Raw genomic sequence first — 17,332 nt, 5'->3', positions numbered from 1 at the left:
AAATACAGAGAACAACTTAAAAACAAATGAGCATTCAGCTGAAAAACCACAGTAACTAATGGTCTCCAAGCTTAGTGCTTATACTGGACTAAGAACATAAGAAAGATTAGAAATGGGAGGAAGCCATTTCTTGAAAGACCAGAGTGTTGACTTTGACACCAAGGCTGGGTGTCGTAAAAAGGGTGAATGTGATACAAAACAATTTTCTGTTAGTGATTAAACGTGTGGACGTGCCACAATTTGAATTGGGGTTATACGCTGTGAGAGATCATTATTAATGGTGGTTTTGTCTCATACCAGCACAAGGGGAAGAAATGGATAAATTCCAGGTCACCAGTGAGACAGATGATAAACTTGACGTGTCAAGCTCAGGTCCACGCTAGAAATATTTCTGTTCCGTTTCTGTCAGGCGTGCATGTGTGAGATCAGCTTTAACATCCCGTTTCCGTCAGAATACAAAATAACTACTGAACTTAATAATTTATTTGAGAAGTCATGAATAAATCATATGACACAACTGTCATGTTCGGCTCCTGACGTTTCGAGTTAAAATGAAGGTTTTTTTTTAAATGAAAAAAATCCAATTCGGTTTTTGATGCCTATAAATAATTTTATTTTGGTCCGTTGTGGCCCCATTAGCTCTTTAAAAGCCAGTCATCCACATATTCAGCCACTGCAGGACTGGGAAACGAAATTTTTGGAAGCCATGAGCAGCCTGACCGAGCCAAGATAAACACTCTGCTTGGATCGTGGCAACGAAGGATCTAGTCTTTGCTTCCCTGCTCAGCTGCAAACTCTTTAGCGTGTGCTGAAACCTCCCGCCACAAGACTCCTGATGCACGACATTTGAAACACCTTCTCCAACAGAAATAAAAGACAGGGTTACATCTAATAAGGCTTAATTTGCCTCTCCTTCTGCAGTATAATAACTCTGGTCTTTGTTCTCATGGTATGTTCAAAGCGAAGCCTCTTTAAACTGTTGCAATCCCCCTGTGAAATCTGGCGCAAAGCATTTCTGTTTGCTTAGCAACTGGAGAAGCATTGAAAATGAACAACATCCAAACGCTTAGCCTGTACTTCTTCATTTTCATTTTTATACTGTATAAGTGTTTATCGGCCTCGCTGCACATTCAGACACTCTGCATTTTAAATTGCTGAGCAGCTGTTCACTAAAGCTTAAAGATGCCTCATTGAGCATTGAGTGTCAGTATTTGCCACACTAGATCAATGAATTACTTTTCGGGTATCAATGATGGCTTGTATCTGCCAAAAAGTAATAGGTCTTTTTTTCCACCGTGAGATCTTGTTTCATTCTGTTTTGGATAATTGTTTGAAGTCAGGAGGATTACCTTTTATTACCGTTTTGATATTACCTACCATTTATTTTCCCCAAGACCAAATAATAAAAATTCCTTAAAAACTGTTGTGATTTATATCCATTCATGACCATAACATTTGCCTCTGTCTGGTTAGAGTGATTAAGAAACCTTGACAGGTTTCTAGGATAAACCAATGCAGTGTTCACAGTAATGTTGAGTTGTGGACTGTTTATGATTTTGAGTTAATCAAACTGTTGAACTGTTGCAAAGCCAGCGGTGTATTAAATAATTTGCTCTGACCTCAGAACTAGTAAATATGTGTATCCACACAATATAGAGTTTATTAGAAATTAGTTGATTCAACTGAAATACAGTTTTATATTTTTATTGACAAAATCGGAATGTATGTCCTTTAATGAAAGAGCAGTTAAAGTATGTTGAGCAATGCCAGTTTGTTCAAAGCCCTGTGTACTTTTGGTTGTCTGTACACTCTCCACAGTGCAGTGTCTGTGGTTGGATTTCTGGGTTCTGTGACACCCACTGGAAACCAGCCTCACCAGATGGATTCTTGTGGCTGTTTTTTTAGTAGAAATGTTGGCAATTGTGCTGTGACACAGTCGGCTAGCAAAAGAAATGAAAAAAAGAGACGCATCTTTCGCACAAAAACTTTCTTTGACGATTAATGTTCTGTGCTTTCTCTCAATGTTATGACGTCTTTCACAGTGCAGTCAACTTGATTATGACTAAAGCTAATATATTCAATTTATGTTTTAATAAAAAAATGTTCTGATCAGTAAAGACACCACCAAATAATAACGTCAGGTAAGTTAAACCAGTACCACATTTCTGTGTTTTGTTGAACATACTGTAGAAAAAAACAAAACTGTATTTTTGTAGAAATAAGAGATTTTGGTGCTGGTGCTTCTGTCGCTGAAAAGACCAGACGACGTTGAAGAGAAAACTGTGGTTTGTGTTGCAAGTTGTGAGGGTGGAAGCTGGGCTCTGGTGGATGGTTTCTGTTTCCCAGCTCGGGCACGGGATGTTGAAAGAGGGTTTAGAAAGTCAGCTGAAGGTCAGGAAGGTCGAGGACAGGGAGGTATTTGGTCTGAATTCCGTCTTGGCTGGTGTTATCAGATAGCGTAACCCTCCTTTCTGCCACTCAGCCCCTGGGAATGTCTGACACAGACTCGGCTGTGGCGGAGATGTTAAACAGGAAGTTTGCTTCGTCAGCGCGATTTGGCTTGTGCGCAGGAACCTACGAGGAGCCGTGTTCACCTATGTCTGACCTTGTGGGTGCTGGCTGATTGAATTGGATGGGGTATCTGTGCCCGTCTCTAGCTGACAGCACATGACTGCTGACATTGCCACTGAAAAACGCAATGGGCCAGGTACTCCGTGCGTTGTGTCCTGGGTTCCAGTTTTATACAGTTTTTCTAAAAGTAAAAAAAAAAAGGATTTATTGTACAACCCAAGATCAAAACATTCCCAACTGCAAAGATTAAGATACTTCATTTTTCCTTTAACGAAAAGTAGGGCCAATCAATCCTCAGGTTAGAATGCACAAAATAATTTTGGCCTGGCAGTATGTTTTGGGAACGTACAACACTGTCATAGCCGAGGTACTATATTATAGACAGAAAGAGGATACACAGCTGCCTCTGGTGAGGGAAACCAAGCAGCTGAAGTGATAGATCCCAGACCTCATAATCCTGCTGTAGGTCTGACAGAGGTGAAACTTTGTGTATCCTATCCTTGGGTACTGTGCGCTCCCATTTTACCACACAGGAACACAGTGTGATTAAGCAAGGGGAGGAAAAACTGCCCTTTTTTTGAGGGGGGGGAGAGGAAGGAATGCTGTGGGTGAGCACGAGTTTAGCAGTAAGGAGGCGATGTAGATTGTTAGAAAAGTATGTCATGAAAGTCTATTAAACCTTAACAAATTATTTCTCATAGCATAAACACATCTGCGAATAGGCTTCCAACCACAAAAAGCAGACATTTGCACTTTACTTGAATGCCTCACAGTATTCATTTGAAAATGCAAAATCCACAAATCATTCCCAGGCAAAAAAAAAAATGCTGTACCTTAAAACATCTTTCTGATGAAATACCTTTTTTTTTTGCTTTCAATCCGTTTCTTGATTTTTGGGCCTAAGGCCATTTACTGATTTCACCTGTACAACTGTTACAGCCTGCTTTGCTCTGTCTCTGCTAGGGCGTCTCCTATTAATTCTGAGCGTGTGTTTTGTGCCAAGCAGATGAACTTGATTCCTCTTCTGGGCTGTTCTGAGATTTGTTCTATGAACCTGACTTGACAGCTTAAATAAATTCGTGGTCCAGTTCACTTGGGGGCAGGAATGGAATTTTTAGCTTTCAATTATATATATATCTATTATAATTCATTTTACTTTAGATGTACATTAGATTAAAACACCACCCCTTTATTCCTTGAATTACCAATACATTTGTATTTAAAACTCCTATTGTAATAAATTATTGAATGTAACATTATAACAATGATAAGATCATGAGGAAGCCTAATAAGAAAACAGGATTTTGTCATTATTTCATAATGACAATGCTTGTGCTAATGACAGAAAATGACAAAAATATTTTGCTCATGCTGTAAGCTGTAAAAAACTAAAAAAAATCAGGTTGTTGGCTTATTCATTATTTATCCTCAGAAGATCATTCTGTAATGCTCTTTTTCTTCAAATTACTGTAATTTTTTTTTTTTACTTTTGGCAACGCCTTTGGCAGAGCAGGGGTAGTGTTGCAATTTGACAAAGAGGCTGTGGTCTGGATTAAATCAAAGCTTGGACTCACCTGCCAATCCCAAATTCCACATGTGATGTTGGATCTCTTGGGCCGAGCCTTCTCCTACCCTTCCCAGTGGAAGACTTGGATCACATTTTATGCGTGGAGTTTGTGAGTGATGGGCAGGTTGAAGGTTTTCTTTTTTTTTTCTTTGAGGACCCATACCTAATCATATTGATTTCCCTGTTAGCAGGAAAAAAATAACTACATCCAGGTCAGCAGCCATTTAGACATGCTCAATATAATGACATAATTGTACGTGGAAAAAGCCAGCGTGGAAGGAGAGATAGTCTTTTTTACTCACACCATCCTCAGGCTGTACTGGGCTTGTAAGTGCTGAGATCCCCTGGGCTTCACCCTGCACAGTAGAGAACAGTATTGCTCAGTTTCTTAGATTTAAACTAAATATCACAGCCTATTAAGGTAAGACCACATGCATGGCATTTTAAGAATTCTTTCAGCTCTAGAGTTTAAGCTTTAGGCGTAACTAGAAAAAAATATGCATTTATTTGGATAAGTCCTTTGCACTCGGTGCTTTCCTGATAGGCTGCTTGACAGGACGTGTCATCTGTGCTTTTCTCTTCCAGCCCAACTCGGTTAAAGTCTCAAAGCGGAGCTGCATTGTTTTAACTTAACCGAACGACGCGCCACCCCCTCGTTCTTTCAATAAACCGCGCAGATTTAACACAGCACCTGAGAGTGATTTGTTTTTTGATCTGGCGGCTCTTGGCGCCAGCACGTGCTTGGCCGCTTCGTCTGGTCTCTTCGTGCCCGACGACAGGCCGGTCCAGAGCTCCGAGGCGTCGCACCTCGAGAGAGGCCGCTGCCAGACTGTTTATTGGTTCTCGAACGAACCGGCGCACAACTCCAGGAACTTTGGGAGCGAAAATACGGAAAACGAGGAGCAGGAGCCGGAGAATCCAAGGTGTCCCAGCGACTCACGCACCGCCATTCGCGTTGAGTTCTGCTAACGAGAAGTGCAGGCTTGGGGAATTTCAGGAAAACACCCTCCTCCCTAAAAAAAAGCCAAATAAAATGTAAATGTGTCCATTCTGAGAGTTCTTTGATGCATCTAGCAATTTCTTATACTGTGCGTTACAGTATTGCGTTGACATAATAGTGTTTAAATAATTCTTCTGATTGTTACACAATACACAATTGTAATGAAAGAAAAGAGTCGGTACCCTAAGCATAAGAATCAATCATGATTTGTGCAAACATTTCCTAAAGCCATTGACTCTTATTAAAATGTATTACTTTTATTTTAAAGCGTATTAAAATAATAGGTAAAATGTGGATGTGTAAAAAAAAAGAAAGTTATGTAGTAGAATGAAATTTGTTTGAATAAAATGCCTTGTTTTTTAGTTGGTGCTTGGTGACACTTTTAAGAAGTCTCAGTCTAAAAAAACAGAGAGGTTCTTAAGGTGTAGTGAATAAGGAGGCTTTGTTTTTCATAACCACACTGACTTGCAGCTCTCTGGGAATCCTTTTCGTGAAGATCCGACACAGGAGTGATCCGTACACGTATCGGCCACAAGGTTATCTCACATCAGGAATCGGAGGTTGTTTATTGTTTCATCTTCTGTTCCTGAAATTGAAAAGGTCCCGGAATTACGCAAGTTAAATTGAGCAGCAGAGACATTTTATTTTTGAACAGGAGGTGGCTTAAAATAACTACACACAAGCAGTTGCCTCGGAGGAAACAAAAATACTTTTTATTCTTACATTTTTGGTCTCCTCATCATGCAGTTGTGTTTACAGGAATGCCTTTACTTAGAATAGGACTTCAGAGATTTGGACTTTAAGAGCAGGTAGCTAGTTTATAAACACATAGATTTTATTTTTAGGTCCTAGAATCGCCACCAATTTGTACAAGTTACAAAACCAACAGAAAGACATGCAGAATTTGAGCTGTGGTCAGATAAATTGAGTTTTCACTACTGCTGATATGTTAACTACTTGAAATCCAACGGAGAAGTGAAAAAAAGCCTTTTGCAAAATAACTGAATGGAATCGAAGCTAGAAGCACAAACCCACGACAGTGAAATAAATAATATTGTACATAACTCTTATCTGCCATAGTTTGTGCTGCTCTTGAAATGCCAAGGATCAAATGTATAAGAACATTATTTGGAATTCATGTTAGGATTTGTTCGCTTTTAGCCACTTTTAAATTCCGCAGTCTCGAGGTCCTGGTATTATTCTGGACATCTTATTGCAGTGGTATTAAAGTTAGGAAAGCTTTACAATTTCAATGTTGTAAATTATAACTCAATTAAAGACACATGAACAGATCTTTGCTTTTTTACAATGCTTGGTATTGTACTTTAATATAAAACCACTACGGTGGATGTTTGGCTGTATGCAGTTTAAGAAAACACTAAAAAAAACTTTGTGGACAGGAAAAATATGAAATGACTAAGCTTAAGGGGATTCCCCTGTATTAGTTAACAGTACAACATGTCTTGGTTTGTGTTTAGCGAAACAGAAAAGGAGATTATTTTCAAAATTGGAATATCTTCTTGAAGTAATAATATCTTATTGAAAAGAGAAATGCCTGTGTTTTTACATATCTTATTTTCAGTAACCATAGTGTAATTATTTGATTATTTGATTTATTTTTTCTGCATAAAAAATTGTTTTTTGATTGACACCTGACATCTCACATCCCTAAAGTTCGGCACACGTGTCCCAGATGTCCGATCTCCACTTTTTTTTTTCCAGCCATTCATCAGAAGCTGGAAGCTGACGGAACGGAGAAAGTGGAAGGATCCATGACGCAGAAGCTGGAAAACGTCCTGAACCGTGAGCCTCCCCCTTTTCTTCTTCTTTCTTAAAGAGAGACAGAAAACCCGTGGAAGAAAAAAAGCGTCTTGAGTAGAGAAAGCAGAATTGGGTATAAAAGCAGCTTTTTCAACGTTGTGTGACTGGACTGACCTTCAAAGAGGATTCATCAATTTAGACCCCCAAAAAAGTTGACTCATTTCTGCAGCTGAGTCACATCAGCAGTTGAATCACTTGATATTTTCATTCAGCCTGCTGCTTCGGTTAGCAGGGTAGGTTTTTTAACCAAGGGGAGACAGACGCTTTCTTTTAATATGTTTGGGTTAAAGAAACTCGGGAAGAGAAATTGACAGGTTGTTTAAAAAAAAAATCAGCTTACCGATTTAAACATGAGGAGCAGCCTGCATTTTAACCGTGTAGTCAGACAATCTCTCTGTACGCCATAGATCGCCTGTTGCAATCAGACAGGCTGTGTGATTAGCATTTTTCAGATGGTCTGGTCATTGCATGTGCTGTGAAAGGTGCACAAGTGAACAAGGAAACAAGTCATGTACTGTACTGTTGCTGTGATCATTACCCTGACCAGACGCTCTCTTTTTTTGTTTTAATTGCTCACTTTGACACAGACCTGTGTAATATTATTTTTTGTGCCGTTGACCCACATAGCAGTGCTGATGGAGATCAAAGCTGGGTTTAGTCCAAGAAAGGAGTGAGGGATTGACTCCACAGATTTCACATCCCACAAATCTTTAATTGTTTGACTACACTGTGCCATTCAAGTTCACTGGCGTTGGTGTTTCGTTCATTGTTATCATTCACCTTCATTCTTGATTTATGTTTCTGAATGTGTAGTGTGAGAAATCGTAAGAAAACGATTCTACTTACATTATGTTGAGATTAGCAAACCTGCCAGAATGCTGAACACATACGAAACTGATTGCCAATAACACAAGAAACAGCACAAGTCCGCATCTCTTTAATTTTCTGTTTCTTTGTTATACTATCTCTTTCCTTTGCCTGATTTTCAAAGCCCAAATTCAAAATGCTTTTCGTTCAATCCCAGAGGGCTCCATGTATATCCTTTCATTCCTTACATGATAATTTGATTCATGTAATTTAAAGTCAATAAACGGGTACTTTCCTTTAAAATTGTAAAAATAAACTTCGTGAACCAACTGCTCTTTCATGTTTACAAAATTTGAAATATGGGCATGCGGCTGGAAATCCTTTATTGAGTCCTTAAATTCAACATTAATATAAAAATTTACGTATAACCAAAAATAAGTCAAACGCGATGAGGAGGGAAAATGCAAAATATTTTATAACTTGCTGTGTTAATGTTTTCATTCAAGCTGAATGCTTTTTTTGATTAAAGAATTTTACAAAGTCTACGTTTGTGCATTGAACAGGCCACCCACTGAGCCTGCTACAGAAAATAGCACGCAAACCACCCAGCGAGACTGATGTAATTTTTTTCATCTTTGCTTTTAGCATAGTCACCAGACCAGATAATGTAGACGGTTTTTTCACAGACATAAAATGAGTGCAGAGACCAGCGATAAATTTTGGTCTCGTTTCCAAAAATGCTGTAGTGAGGTTTTGTGTGAAACATGAAAAAATGAAAGATGGAAATTGATCTCTCAGTGTATTTACAAATATAAAGATTGAAATAGCCAAAAAATGAAGCACCAGTGAAAGATAGACTTTGCTTCCAAACTATGGCATCTAGACAAAAGTCCTGGTGTGCATTTTAATGGTATTTGTTTTTGCGTCCTCTGTGTGCTTTAAAAGTGACATTTCTGATCCTGCCACCAAACATAATCTTAAAACACTTCAGTATTAAATTATCACCCCTGTTTAATTTTCCTAATTGCTTCTAACATCTCTCTTGTCAACTGCTCTTCCCTTCCCTTAACCCTGCTCGGTCTGGAAATAAATAGCTTGTAATTTAGGAAGTGTGACAGACAGATCTGACAGAGTCGGGAGTGTTTTAGTGTTAAGTACACACGAACACTAAGTTCTCTTCCCGTGAAAGACAGTAATTGTAGTATTTGACTTTCACAAAAACAATCACTGCATGTTATTCTACGAGAAGAGAACTCTGGGCCTGCTGGATGCGTTTAAGTGAGTGATTATTCTGTGAACATTAGTAATCACCACGTGAATGATGTTGGCTTACCCTGGAGATGGAATTTCCACTTACTGTTTGGTGCCCAAAAAGTCACTAAACATTCAGTCTGAAATCTTTGCATGTATGTGCAGCCGCAAAAAAAAATCACATCTTAACAGCCTGGAACGTAGCCTGTGGACCAGGAAGCAAGCTGCAGCATTCACAACACCAAAAGCGACAGCTTTGACCAGCTCTGGCCAGCCCTGTCCTGACCGTTGGTTTATCAAGGACTGAGGTGAGGTAATTCTGAGCAATAAAGGTTTTTAACCCCAAGCTGTCGTAACTGAGGGCTTCCCTCTGGACAGTGTGGTACGAACCCCGAATGAGAAATGGAAAGGGGTCAAGTAGGGGAAACCTGGTGCCGAGCTCGAGATAGTTCGTCTATCCAAACCGTTGTGCAAGGGAAAATTTCCTGGGGGGGAAAGAAAGTGTAAATGTAGCATTCTGACTGGACGACAGACGCTGAGAGACCAGGCATCAGAGCTGCTAAATCTGTGACTCCGGGGAGCACTTCAACCATGGGATTATGAACTTCCTTTCCCACCCCCGAATCCTCAGGAAGGTGATGTTAGCACAGTGCTGGAAGTCGAGGATAACATGTAAATAATCAGAAGATCGTTCCAAAAAATTGTCTGTTAAGAGGAGCTATTATATCTAGCATTATTAATAATAGTAACGATTATAATGCAATTTCTGGCTGATTCTGGCATCTAAAGTGATTACAAATGCACACACTTGTACACCTGGTTATTTTACTGGAGGAATCCAACTAAAGACTTTGCTCATTGAATAGAACAGCAGTGATTCAGTCAGCATTTTGAATCCTCAACTTTCCAGCTGCGATTTCAGAGCCTCTGCCCACTATTTCACACTGCTCCCTCCAAAGATGTTACTCTCTGAGTTCTGCATTTTTAAATACATTTTCGGACCACACTTATATTTAGGTTTATGTATTGTAATGATAAAACTGAAGTCGACAGGAATACGTTCACGAATGTGCTGCTTATGAAAATGTATGCATTACTTATTCTCTATAAATGTATAATATATGTAATGTATATACAGAATAATGTGCTTTCTGTTCCTTCTGCAGGGGCCAGTGTTACAGCAGATACACTTTTCCAGGAAGTCTTGGGACGTAAAGACAAAGCAGATTCCACAAGGAACGCACTGAACGTGCTTCAGCGTTTTAAGTTTCTTTTTAATCTGCCGCTGAACATCGAAAGAAACATCCAGAAGGTAGCTAATTGGACATCCCGGTTTGTTTTAAGAAATACAAACACGATGAGTTTTGTACACTTGCATTTTCCATTACATTATTTTCTAGAAGTTGATTTTTAGTTTTGCCAAGTATTAGGGATAACATAAATGAAGGAACTCAAGGTATTATTTAATGTTAAATGGCGTGCAGAATGAAATCTCTGCGTATCTGATTACATTGCAGTTTAACTTCGTTTCTGGCTCTAAAACCTCACTTTCAAAAAGAAATCAGATGTCATATGGGTTTGTGAAACATAAAAATCCTTTAGGAATAAATAAACAACATTTTTGCATGCAATGTAGAGCAGAACAAAAGGTGATTTATGTTTAGCAGTACATTCTGCACGTTTGAAAGTGAATTAGTCCACAGTGTTTTAATGTTTTTTTTCCCCTTCTGTAGGGCGATTATGACGTTGTTATCAATGACTATGAAAAGGCAAAGTCTCTCTTTGGGAACACAGAAGTGCACGTTTTCAAAAAAGGTAGGCTGAGCATATCTGTCCTGCAAAAGTGTGATTTTTGTGCTAACAAGCTGCAGGGTAATAAAGTAATTATTAACCACTCTATGCATACAGAAATGGAATCTGATAAAGTGTCCAAGTTCAGTGCTCTGTGCGTTCACCTTCCTAATATGTGTCAAACACAGGTTATAAATAGTGCATTAGTTCAATTCATGGTACAGTGTGAGGACAGAAGGAACAATAGCACTTGCAACAGACCAAGGTTAAATCACATAAAGGATGATATCAGGCACATGTGTTAGATTATAGTTTTACACAAAAATAATACTTTACATTAAATATGAAAGTTGGATAGGTGTATACAGTATCTACCGTATGTAGAAAATGTAGTGAGAAGAAGGTGGTGTTGTAGTTGACTCACTGTGAGCATGCAGATAATGTGTAGAAGCAGTATAAGAAAAGAAAAAAGGAAGGTTAGATATATGACAGAGAGCATCAAATTCAAGCCTTTAGTGTTTGTACTGAAACAGTGCAATAGCCTTCCTATGCCACGACTGGGATTGTGCATTATACATTGCTCTCTGTATGATACCAAAGTCACACTGAGGCCATCCAGAGAAGAGAAATTGTGAGACGGCTATTTTCAGTCAGGCTAAGGGAACTTCATGTCTTAAGTTACAGACAGACGTACAGTAAGTACAATAGGTTAAACCTGATAAGAAAGATAGAAATGTTGATTTTATTTCAGCCTAGTTTTTTCAAGGATAGGATAGAGGCTTAAAAGTAGATTCTAAGAAGTACTTTTGCCCAACGTAGTATTAATGCATGCAGTAAATGACCAGGTTCTTATTTCTGCCATCTTCCACAGTTAATGATAAAAATACAGTGCACGGACAGAGTCAAAACAAGATTTGCCTTAATGAGTTGCTCTTGTCTGAAAATATTCTTAAATACTTTTTTTGCTGTAATCTGATAATCAGCAGATAATGTATTTAATTAAGTTTAGAAACAAATATGATACATTTGTAACGAGCATGGTGAGTGCATAGAATTCAAATAATTTCAGTGTACAGAAATTGATGACCTTTTGATAAGGAATGTCTGCTTCATGGAATCGTTCCTCGAGTTTTATTTTTTCGGAGAACTATTTCCCTCATCGAATTGTTTTTTTTTGTTCCAGTTTATGCAGAGGTAGAAACGCGGATCGATGCTTTGAGGAATCTTTTGCTGAATAAATTACTGGAGACCCCATCTACTTTGTATGACCAGAAAGGATACATAAGGTATATGCTTCGGAACAAGTGTTTTTAAGAAAAATGATAACTCACTTGACTGCATTGACAATCCAAGTACTCAGTGTGTGATGCCAGTTTTGTGTCTGTTTCAAGTCTTATTATTCTGATGGTTGTGCTTGTCTATACAATATATGCAACCCAAAAGGTGATTTTATTTTAGTTTCAGATTCTGTTTTTTAGATGTTTCTTTCTTCAGCTCATGACTCAAAACACATTTTTACTTTGAGTCTGAATTGCTTTCTTTGCCATTGTTCACAATGCACTGTCATCAGTCCGCTGTTGGGTAGTTATATTATCTGCCAATGGTTCAAGTTAAGAGCCTTTGGATTAAGTACTTAGTGTTTAAGTTGAGACTGAGTGTTATGACGACGTGTTTTCATTTGACACAGATTAATACAAGGTTTTATTTCTAGTGGCTATTGACATGCAGTTCCAAATATTTAACAATATAATTGTAGTGTTTGTAAAGTGACACTAAAAACAAAATCTGCTTTTTATATCCCAGGTGACTTCCCAAATTCACCGTTTTTGTTAATTGTGGGGTTTTTTTTATGTACTGCTAAAATGTATGATACCATTTATATAAAATTGAACAGGCTTGTTTTTTTTTTTTTAATTGAAGGCAGTCACATTAAAAAGTACCTGGTAGTGTATTAGGAAGAAAAAAATGACAAACTGTGAAATAAAGTACCAGTCAATGTGTACATTTGAAATTGAGTTTGGGATACATTTGAAACAGAACAGCCATTCTTCGTTTGTATGTTTTAATTGCTTTTTAGAAGAAAATTCCATATTCTTGCCATAAATAAATGCAGTGAATATTTGTGGTCAAACAGCAGAGCTTGATGCACTGGAATAAACGAGAAATCACATTAGCTGACTTAGTCTGCATTTTGTCGGGCTTGCTTACAGATATTTGTCAGATCTGCATGCGCCTGGTGATCCAGCCTGGCAGTGCATTGGGGCTCAGCATAAGTGGATCCTTCAGCTGATGCACAACTGCAAAGACAAATATGTCAAAGGACCTAAAGGCAAGAACTTACTTTTTTTTAAATCTATAAATTAATATCTAAAGAACACTGGGCTTCTGTTTTAGAGTATCTAAAGCTGGATAAGGATACATTTGAACCTAATGTTTGAGTTATTTGCAGAGTTTTTTTAAATAAAACACCTCAAAACAGTTGCATTCTTCTGTGACATAAAGCAACGTAATGGAAGCAGATGAGATTGGTATTAAATCAGCTTGGATGCAGTGCTTTCAAACTTGTGTGTCTTTTCTCTGTATTTCCCACTGTTAGATTAATTGCAAGGAAAATAACTTGAGCTGTCTGCTGGGGTAGATCCAAATCTAGAAAAGGACTGGATTTTTCAGCAAGATTATTATAGGTTTTAATGTTATGTACAAAAATAAGAACAGGATTTTTGAAAGTTATTTACATTTAATATTTTTTTATAATTAAGTTTTTTTTTAATCCTGGTTTCTTTTGTCCACATTTTGTTTTTTAGTTACTTTTAGAACATACATTAGAATAATTAAAATAAGACAATTCCAGTTTATCTTAGCTAAAATGTTGTGTACAAAAAAGATGCACTGTTTTATTTTAGTAAAGTCAAATAATTGATTTCGTTTAGTTTAATTTTAAGGAGTAAACAAGTACCTTGAATATCATGACTTTTTACTCACCAAATGAGCTCACTGGAATAAATGGATTTCTCTTTCTCTTTCTTACGTTGTTGTCCATAACTGGAGAATAAAAATGGGTTTATTTTATTGAGGAAAAGTGCAAAAATAAACCCAGCTTAATTTGTGCATTAAGTGTTCAATGATTTTGGAAAAATGTTTACAAATTAATGTGCAGTTATTATTTAATAGATCAAATGTCGCAAAGTTCTACTGTTCTTCTTATGAAATGCATGTGACTGGCATTTGAAACCTCAAGTAATAAAGGTACAACTCGGAAAATGCACTAACGTGTTGATTTGGAAATAATTATATTGATGGTTTTATGTTAATGAATTATTATAACTGCTATACTTTAACTGGAAAACATCCCACATGAACTCACGATTACAGTATATAAATAAGGGACATTTTTTCTATTGTAATACTTAACACCTAATGAAACGCTGCTCCTTAGCCACTAAATTATCATCATTTTACCTTAACTATGATAAGCCTTTAAATTGCTGCAGTGTCATAAATGAGCAGAGCATTTCACATTCTTTATATGACGTTCTTTTTACAAACAGATGTTATATAAAAAGCCGACATAGATCCTCTGAAATTTCCATTTCAAGCTGTTTTTTTTATTTGAGAAAGTGCCGAGAAAATGGGACAGTATTGTTTTACTCTACTTTAACAGGATAAGTGAGAAGGGTCAAGATTCAAGACAGTCCTTGTTTCTCAGAACGAGACCCTGACGCATGGTTTGCTCTGAGTTTGCCGCGAGCTGTTTGGTGACGTGCTTTGCTTACCTTGGAATGCCAATCAGGAGCCTCTCACTAGAGCTTGTGTTGGGCCCGTTGGTCTAGGCTGACGGCCTCCTGGATCGGATTGAGCAGCTAGTGAGGAGCACGAGTCAAGGAGACCCCACAGACCTTGCTCATCGTTCTGTAGTTTTCTGAACAGGTGCTTCAGCTGATACAGCTTTGGGAAGCTTATAGATTGATTGAACCCCCCCCTCCTCTTTTGCCTTAATTGGCAGCTTTGGATACTTTGTTTGCCCCAGAAATATTAAATCTCTTGTCGATGCTCGTTTTAGTTTTCTTATTACAAGAACCACCTACAGTATATTATTTTTGAGCAAATGCCGAAGATGTGCGGACCTTGATGCCGGGCATTGTATGGCCCTGCAGTTTGTGGCCGCTCACTTTGTCGTGAATCGAGCACTCTCGTTGTGCCTTTGCAGGTGAAGTGCGAATGTTACTTGGTATGTAGCTTTTTAGAAAACACAGGTTGAAAATAATGCTATTTGCAAAGGATACTGCTTTAATTTGTGTAACATTAGTAAATACATAGAAATACATGGACATAGTCAAAGCTGCATTAAGATTAAGATTAAATAAATATTATGTTATTTGGAATTTGATAAATGTTACAGGAATTTGTCTTATTTATTTGCAATTGGTACCTTTGTCCCATTTGCTTGTTTAGTTATTAGTAGTATTTATGAATAAATTGATTATAAATGATAAATTATGAATAAATAGACTTAAAGACATGAAGTGCAAGTAAAAATTGAATATTTTTGTAACTTTGTGTTACAATCGCAATTTAAATAAAAAAGTTGAATTGGCAATTGGATGTCATCTCACAGTTTCATATTGGTCCTTCGTTTTAATCACCCAAACTCACATTGTTGTAATAGTTTCAGTTTACTTTCAGTTCTGGGTCCTTATTGTCCTCCATTGGTTATCAAGTGGTTTGAGATGGCATTCTTGGCTGCAGGAGATACAAATCTGTAGTTTTACTCTTCATTCACACAGTACCATTACAGTATCAGTCCTAACCCTGAAATTAATGTCTTAAAAGTAACATTGTTACAGTTTGTTTCCTAGGATTCAGGAAAATTAGGATCCAGTTTTTTACTAATTATGCAGTATCATTTCAAGAAGCATGTTAGTTCCCTAATTATTAATGACAGTAGGTTTTTAGTTTTATTTTATTCAGTCATGCATTTTGTTTTTAAATTATGAAGGATGCCAAAAATGTTATTTATTTCCAACACCGTGTCTGCAGCTTACAAGAGAGTGGTATGGAAGATGCAGAGTGATAGAGAGTTTGTTCTCAGATTTTTCTGATATGCTTATTGTTGTAAAAGTTGAAAACACTGAAATCCCAACTGGTAATACCTCAGCCTTATACAGAATCCGAAAAACCAAGTTTTTATTAAAGCTTTAAAGACGTTTTAAGGTGCCAAACGGGCGGAGCTTTCTGCAGTTGAAGGTTGCAGGCGCGTTCCGCTGATGAAATGACGGCCTGGCCTCGGCGCTCTAACCTCGCGGGGCAGGCGGTCAGGTCTGCACGCGCCCGGAGGGGTACTTACAGTGCGATCCGGAACGCGTCTGCAGTCCGGCCGCTGGAAGAAGCGGCTCAGCGGAGCCCCGTGCCGTTTCCCTCTCGGGGCTTCGGAATAACAGCAGCCGCCCTGCCCACGGGGCTCAGGAAGGGGCAGGGCGGAGAGCAGCAGGTCCCCCTTCGCCGCCCGGGCCCGTGCCAAAGGTGCCGTTCACCTTGCAATGAATGATCCGTCTTTGTAGGATCAGACAGGCCCACCGCGCTCCGTGTCAAAAGGGCTTTCTCAATTTGTTATCCTAGCAGCTGGTTCTCTTCCACTGCCTCCACTTACTGTACATCTGAGGAAAAAGGCCTCTTTGCAGCTGGCAGCATTTTGAAGGCCCGACCACATCCCCCACTACCAGACCCCATCCCGAACAAAAATATTTACAAGGTAAACCATCCCTCGTAGGCTTTTACTCATTCATCTCCATTTAGATGGAGATATGACTTATTATATGTGTCATATTAATTGCCTGGGGCACTGGGTTGTCAAATTAGTCTCCCGTTAAGTAGTTGCAGAGTAACGAAAGTTGGTGATATTTGATAGGCAAGTAATTGTCAAAGACAGTGATCTGTCTCCTGTATTTTTTTTTTTTTGTGGTTCAAAAGCTGCTCTTGGCTCTTGGCGCTGCGCAGTTCTGTCGCTGTAAAAGCACGTGACATTCCAACATATTTTCAGCTCCAAAACGAATACCCTGTGAGGAGGTGTAGCTTTCTGGCACTTTCATAAAATAAGCCCTCCTGGCATTGAGCCTCTGAAAATTGAACAGTTTGGGGAAAATCGTGGAGTTTTGGGGTCTTTCAAGACTAAAAACCCTCTAAGCTATTTTTAATGTCAGTTACCTTAGATAATGGAATAAAAGTGCGATCATTCTTATAAAAATATGTGCTTTTTTAGTAGTATGCACATTGACATTATAAAGACTTTGCTTCGGAAAATTCATGTTCGCACTCAGTAGTACGGGCCACAGATGACAGCTGAGTAACAGGATCTTGTCAAATCTGTTATGTTTTGTGCTTAGTAAAAAGGTTTAATATAATAAAATATAATCATGGCTGTGCACCTTACTTAAGTATTTGTACGCACTGTCTCCTTTCAGTATTTTTCAATAGTTTATTAAGTTTAATAGATATTGTTTAACTTGTGCAGTAGACAGTAAAATGTA

The 17,332-nt window shown here is 38.2% G+C and overlaps 1 protein-coding gene across 3 annotated transcripts in view; it reads left to right on the top strand.

The window, feature by feature from the left end:
- Positions 1-17,332, top strand: part of exoc2 (exocyst complex component 2) — a 107,217-nt gene that overhangs the window by 35,236 nt on the left and 54,649 nt on the right. For all 3 annotated transcript variants that reach the window (XM_069190917.1, XM_069190915.1, XM_069190916.1), the window contains exons 7-11: positions 6,861-6,941; positions 10,184-10,329; positions 10,751-10,832; positions 11,992-12,094; positions 13,019-13,137. In XM_069190917.1, the coding sequence (XP_069047018.1) occupies positions 6,861-6,941; positions 10,184-10,329; positions 10,751-10,832; positions 11,992-12,094; positions 13,019-13,137 (531 nt within the window). The remainder of the gene's footprint in view (positions 1-6,860; positions 6,942-10,183; positions 10,330-10,750; positions 10,833-11,991; positions 12,095-13,018; positions 13,138-17,332) is intronic.

The sequence above is a fragment of the Lepisosteus oculatus genome, chromosome 6 (assembly GCF_040954835.1).
Source record: "Lepisosteus oculatus isolate fLepOcu1 chromosome 6, fLepOcu1.hap2, whole genome shotgun sequence".
In the NCBI taxonomy this organism is placed as follows: Eukaryota; Metazoa; Chordata; class Actinopteri; order Semionotiformes; family Lepisosteidae; genus Lepisosteus; species Lepisosteus oculatus.
This window is presented reverse-complemented; position numbering and strand designations above follow the sequence as displayed.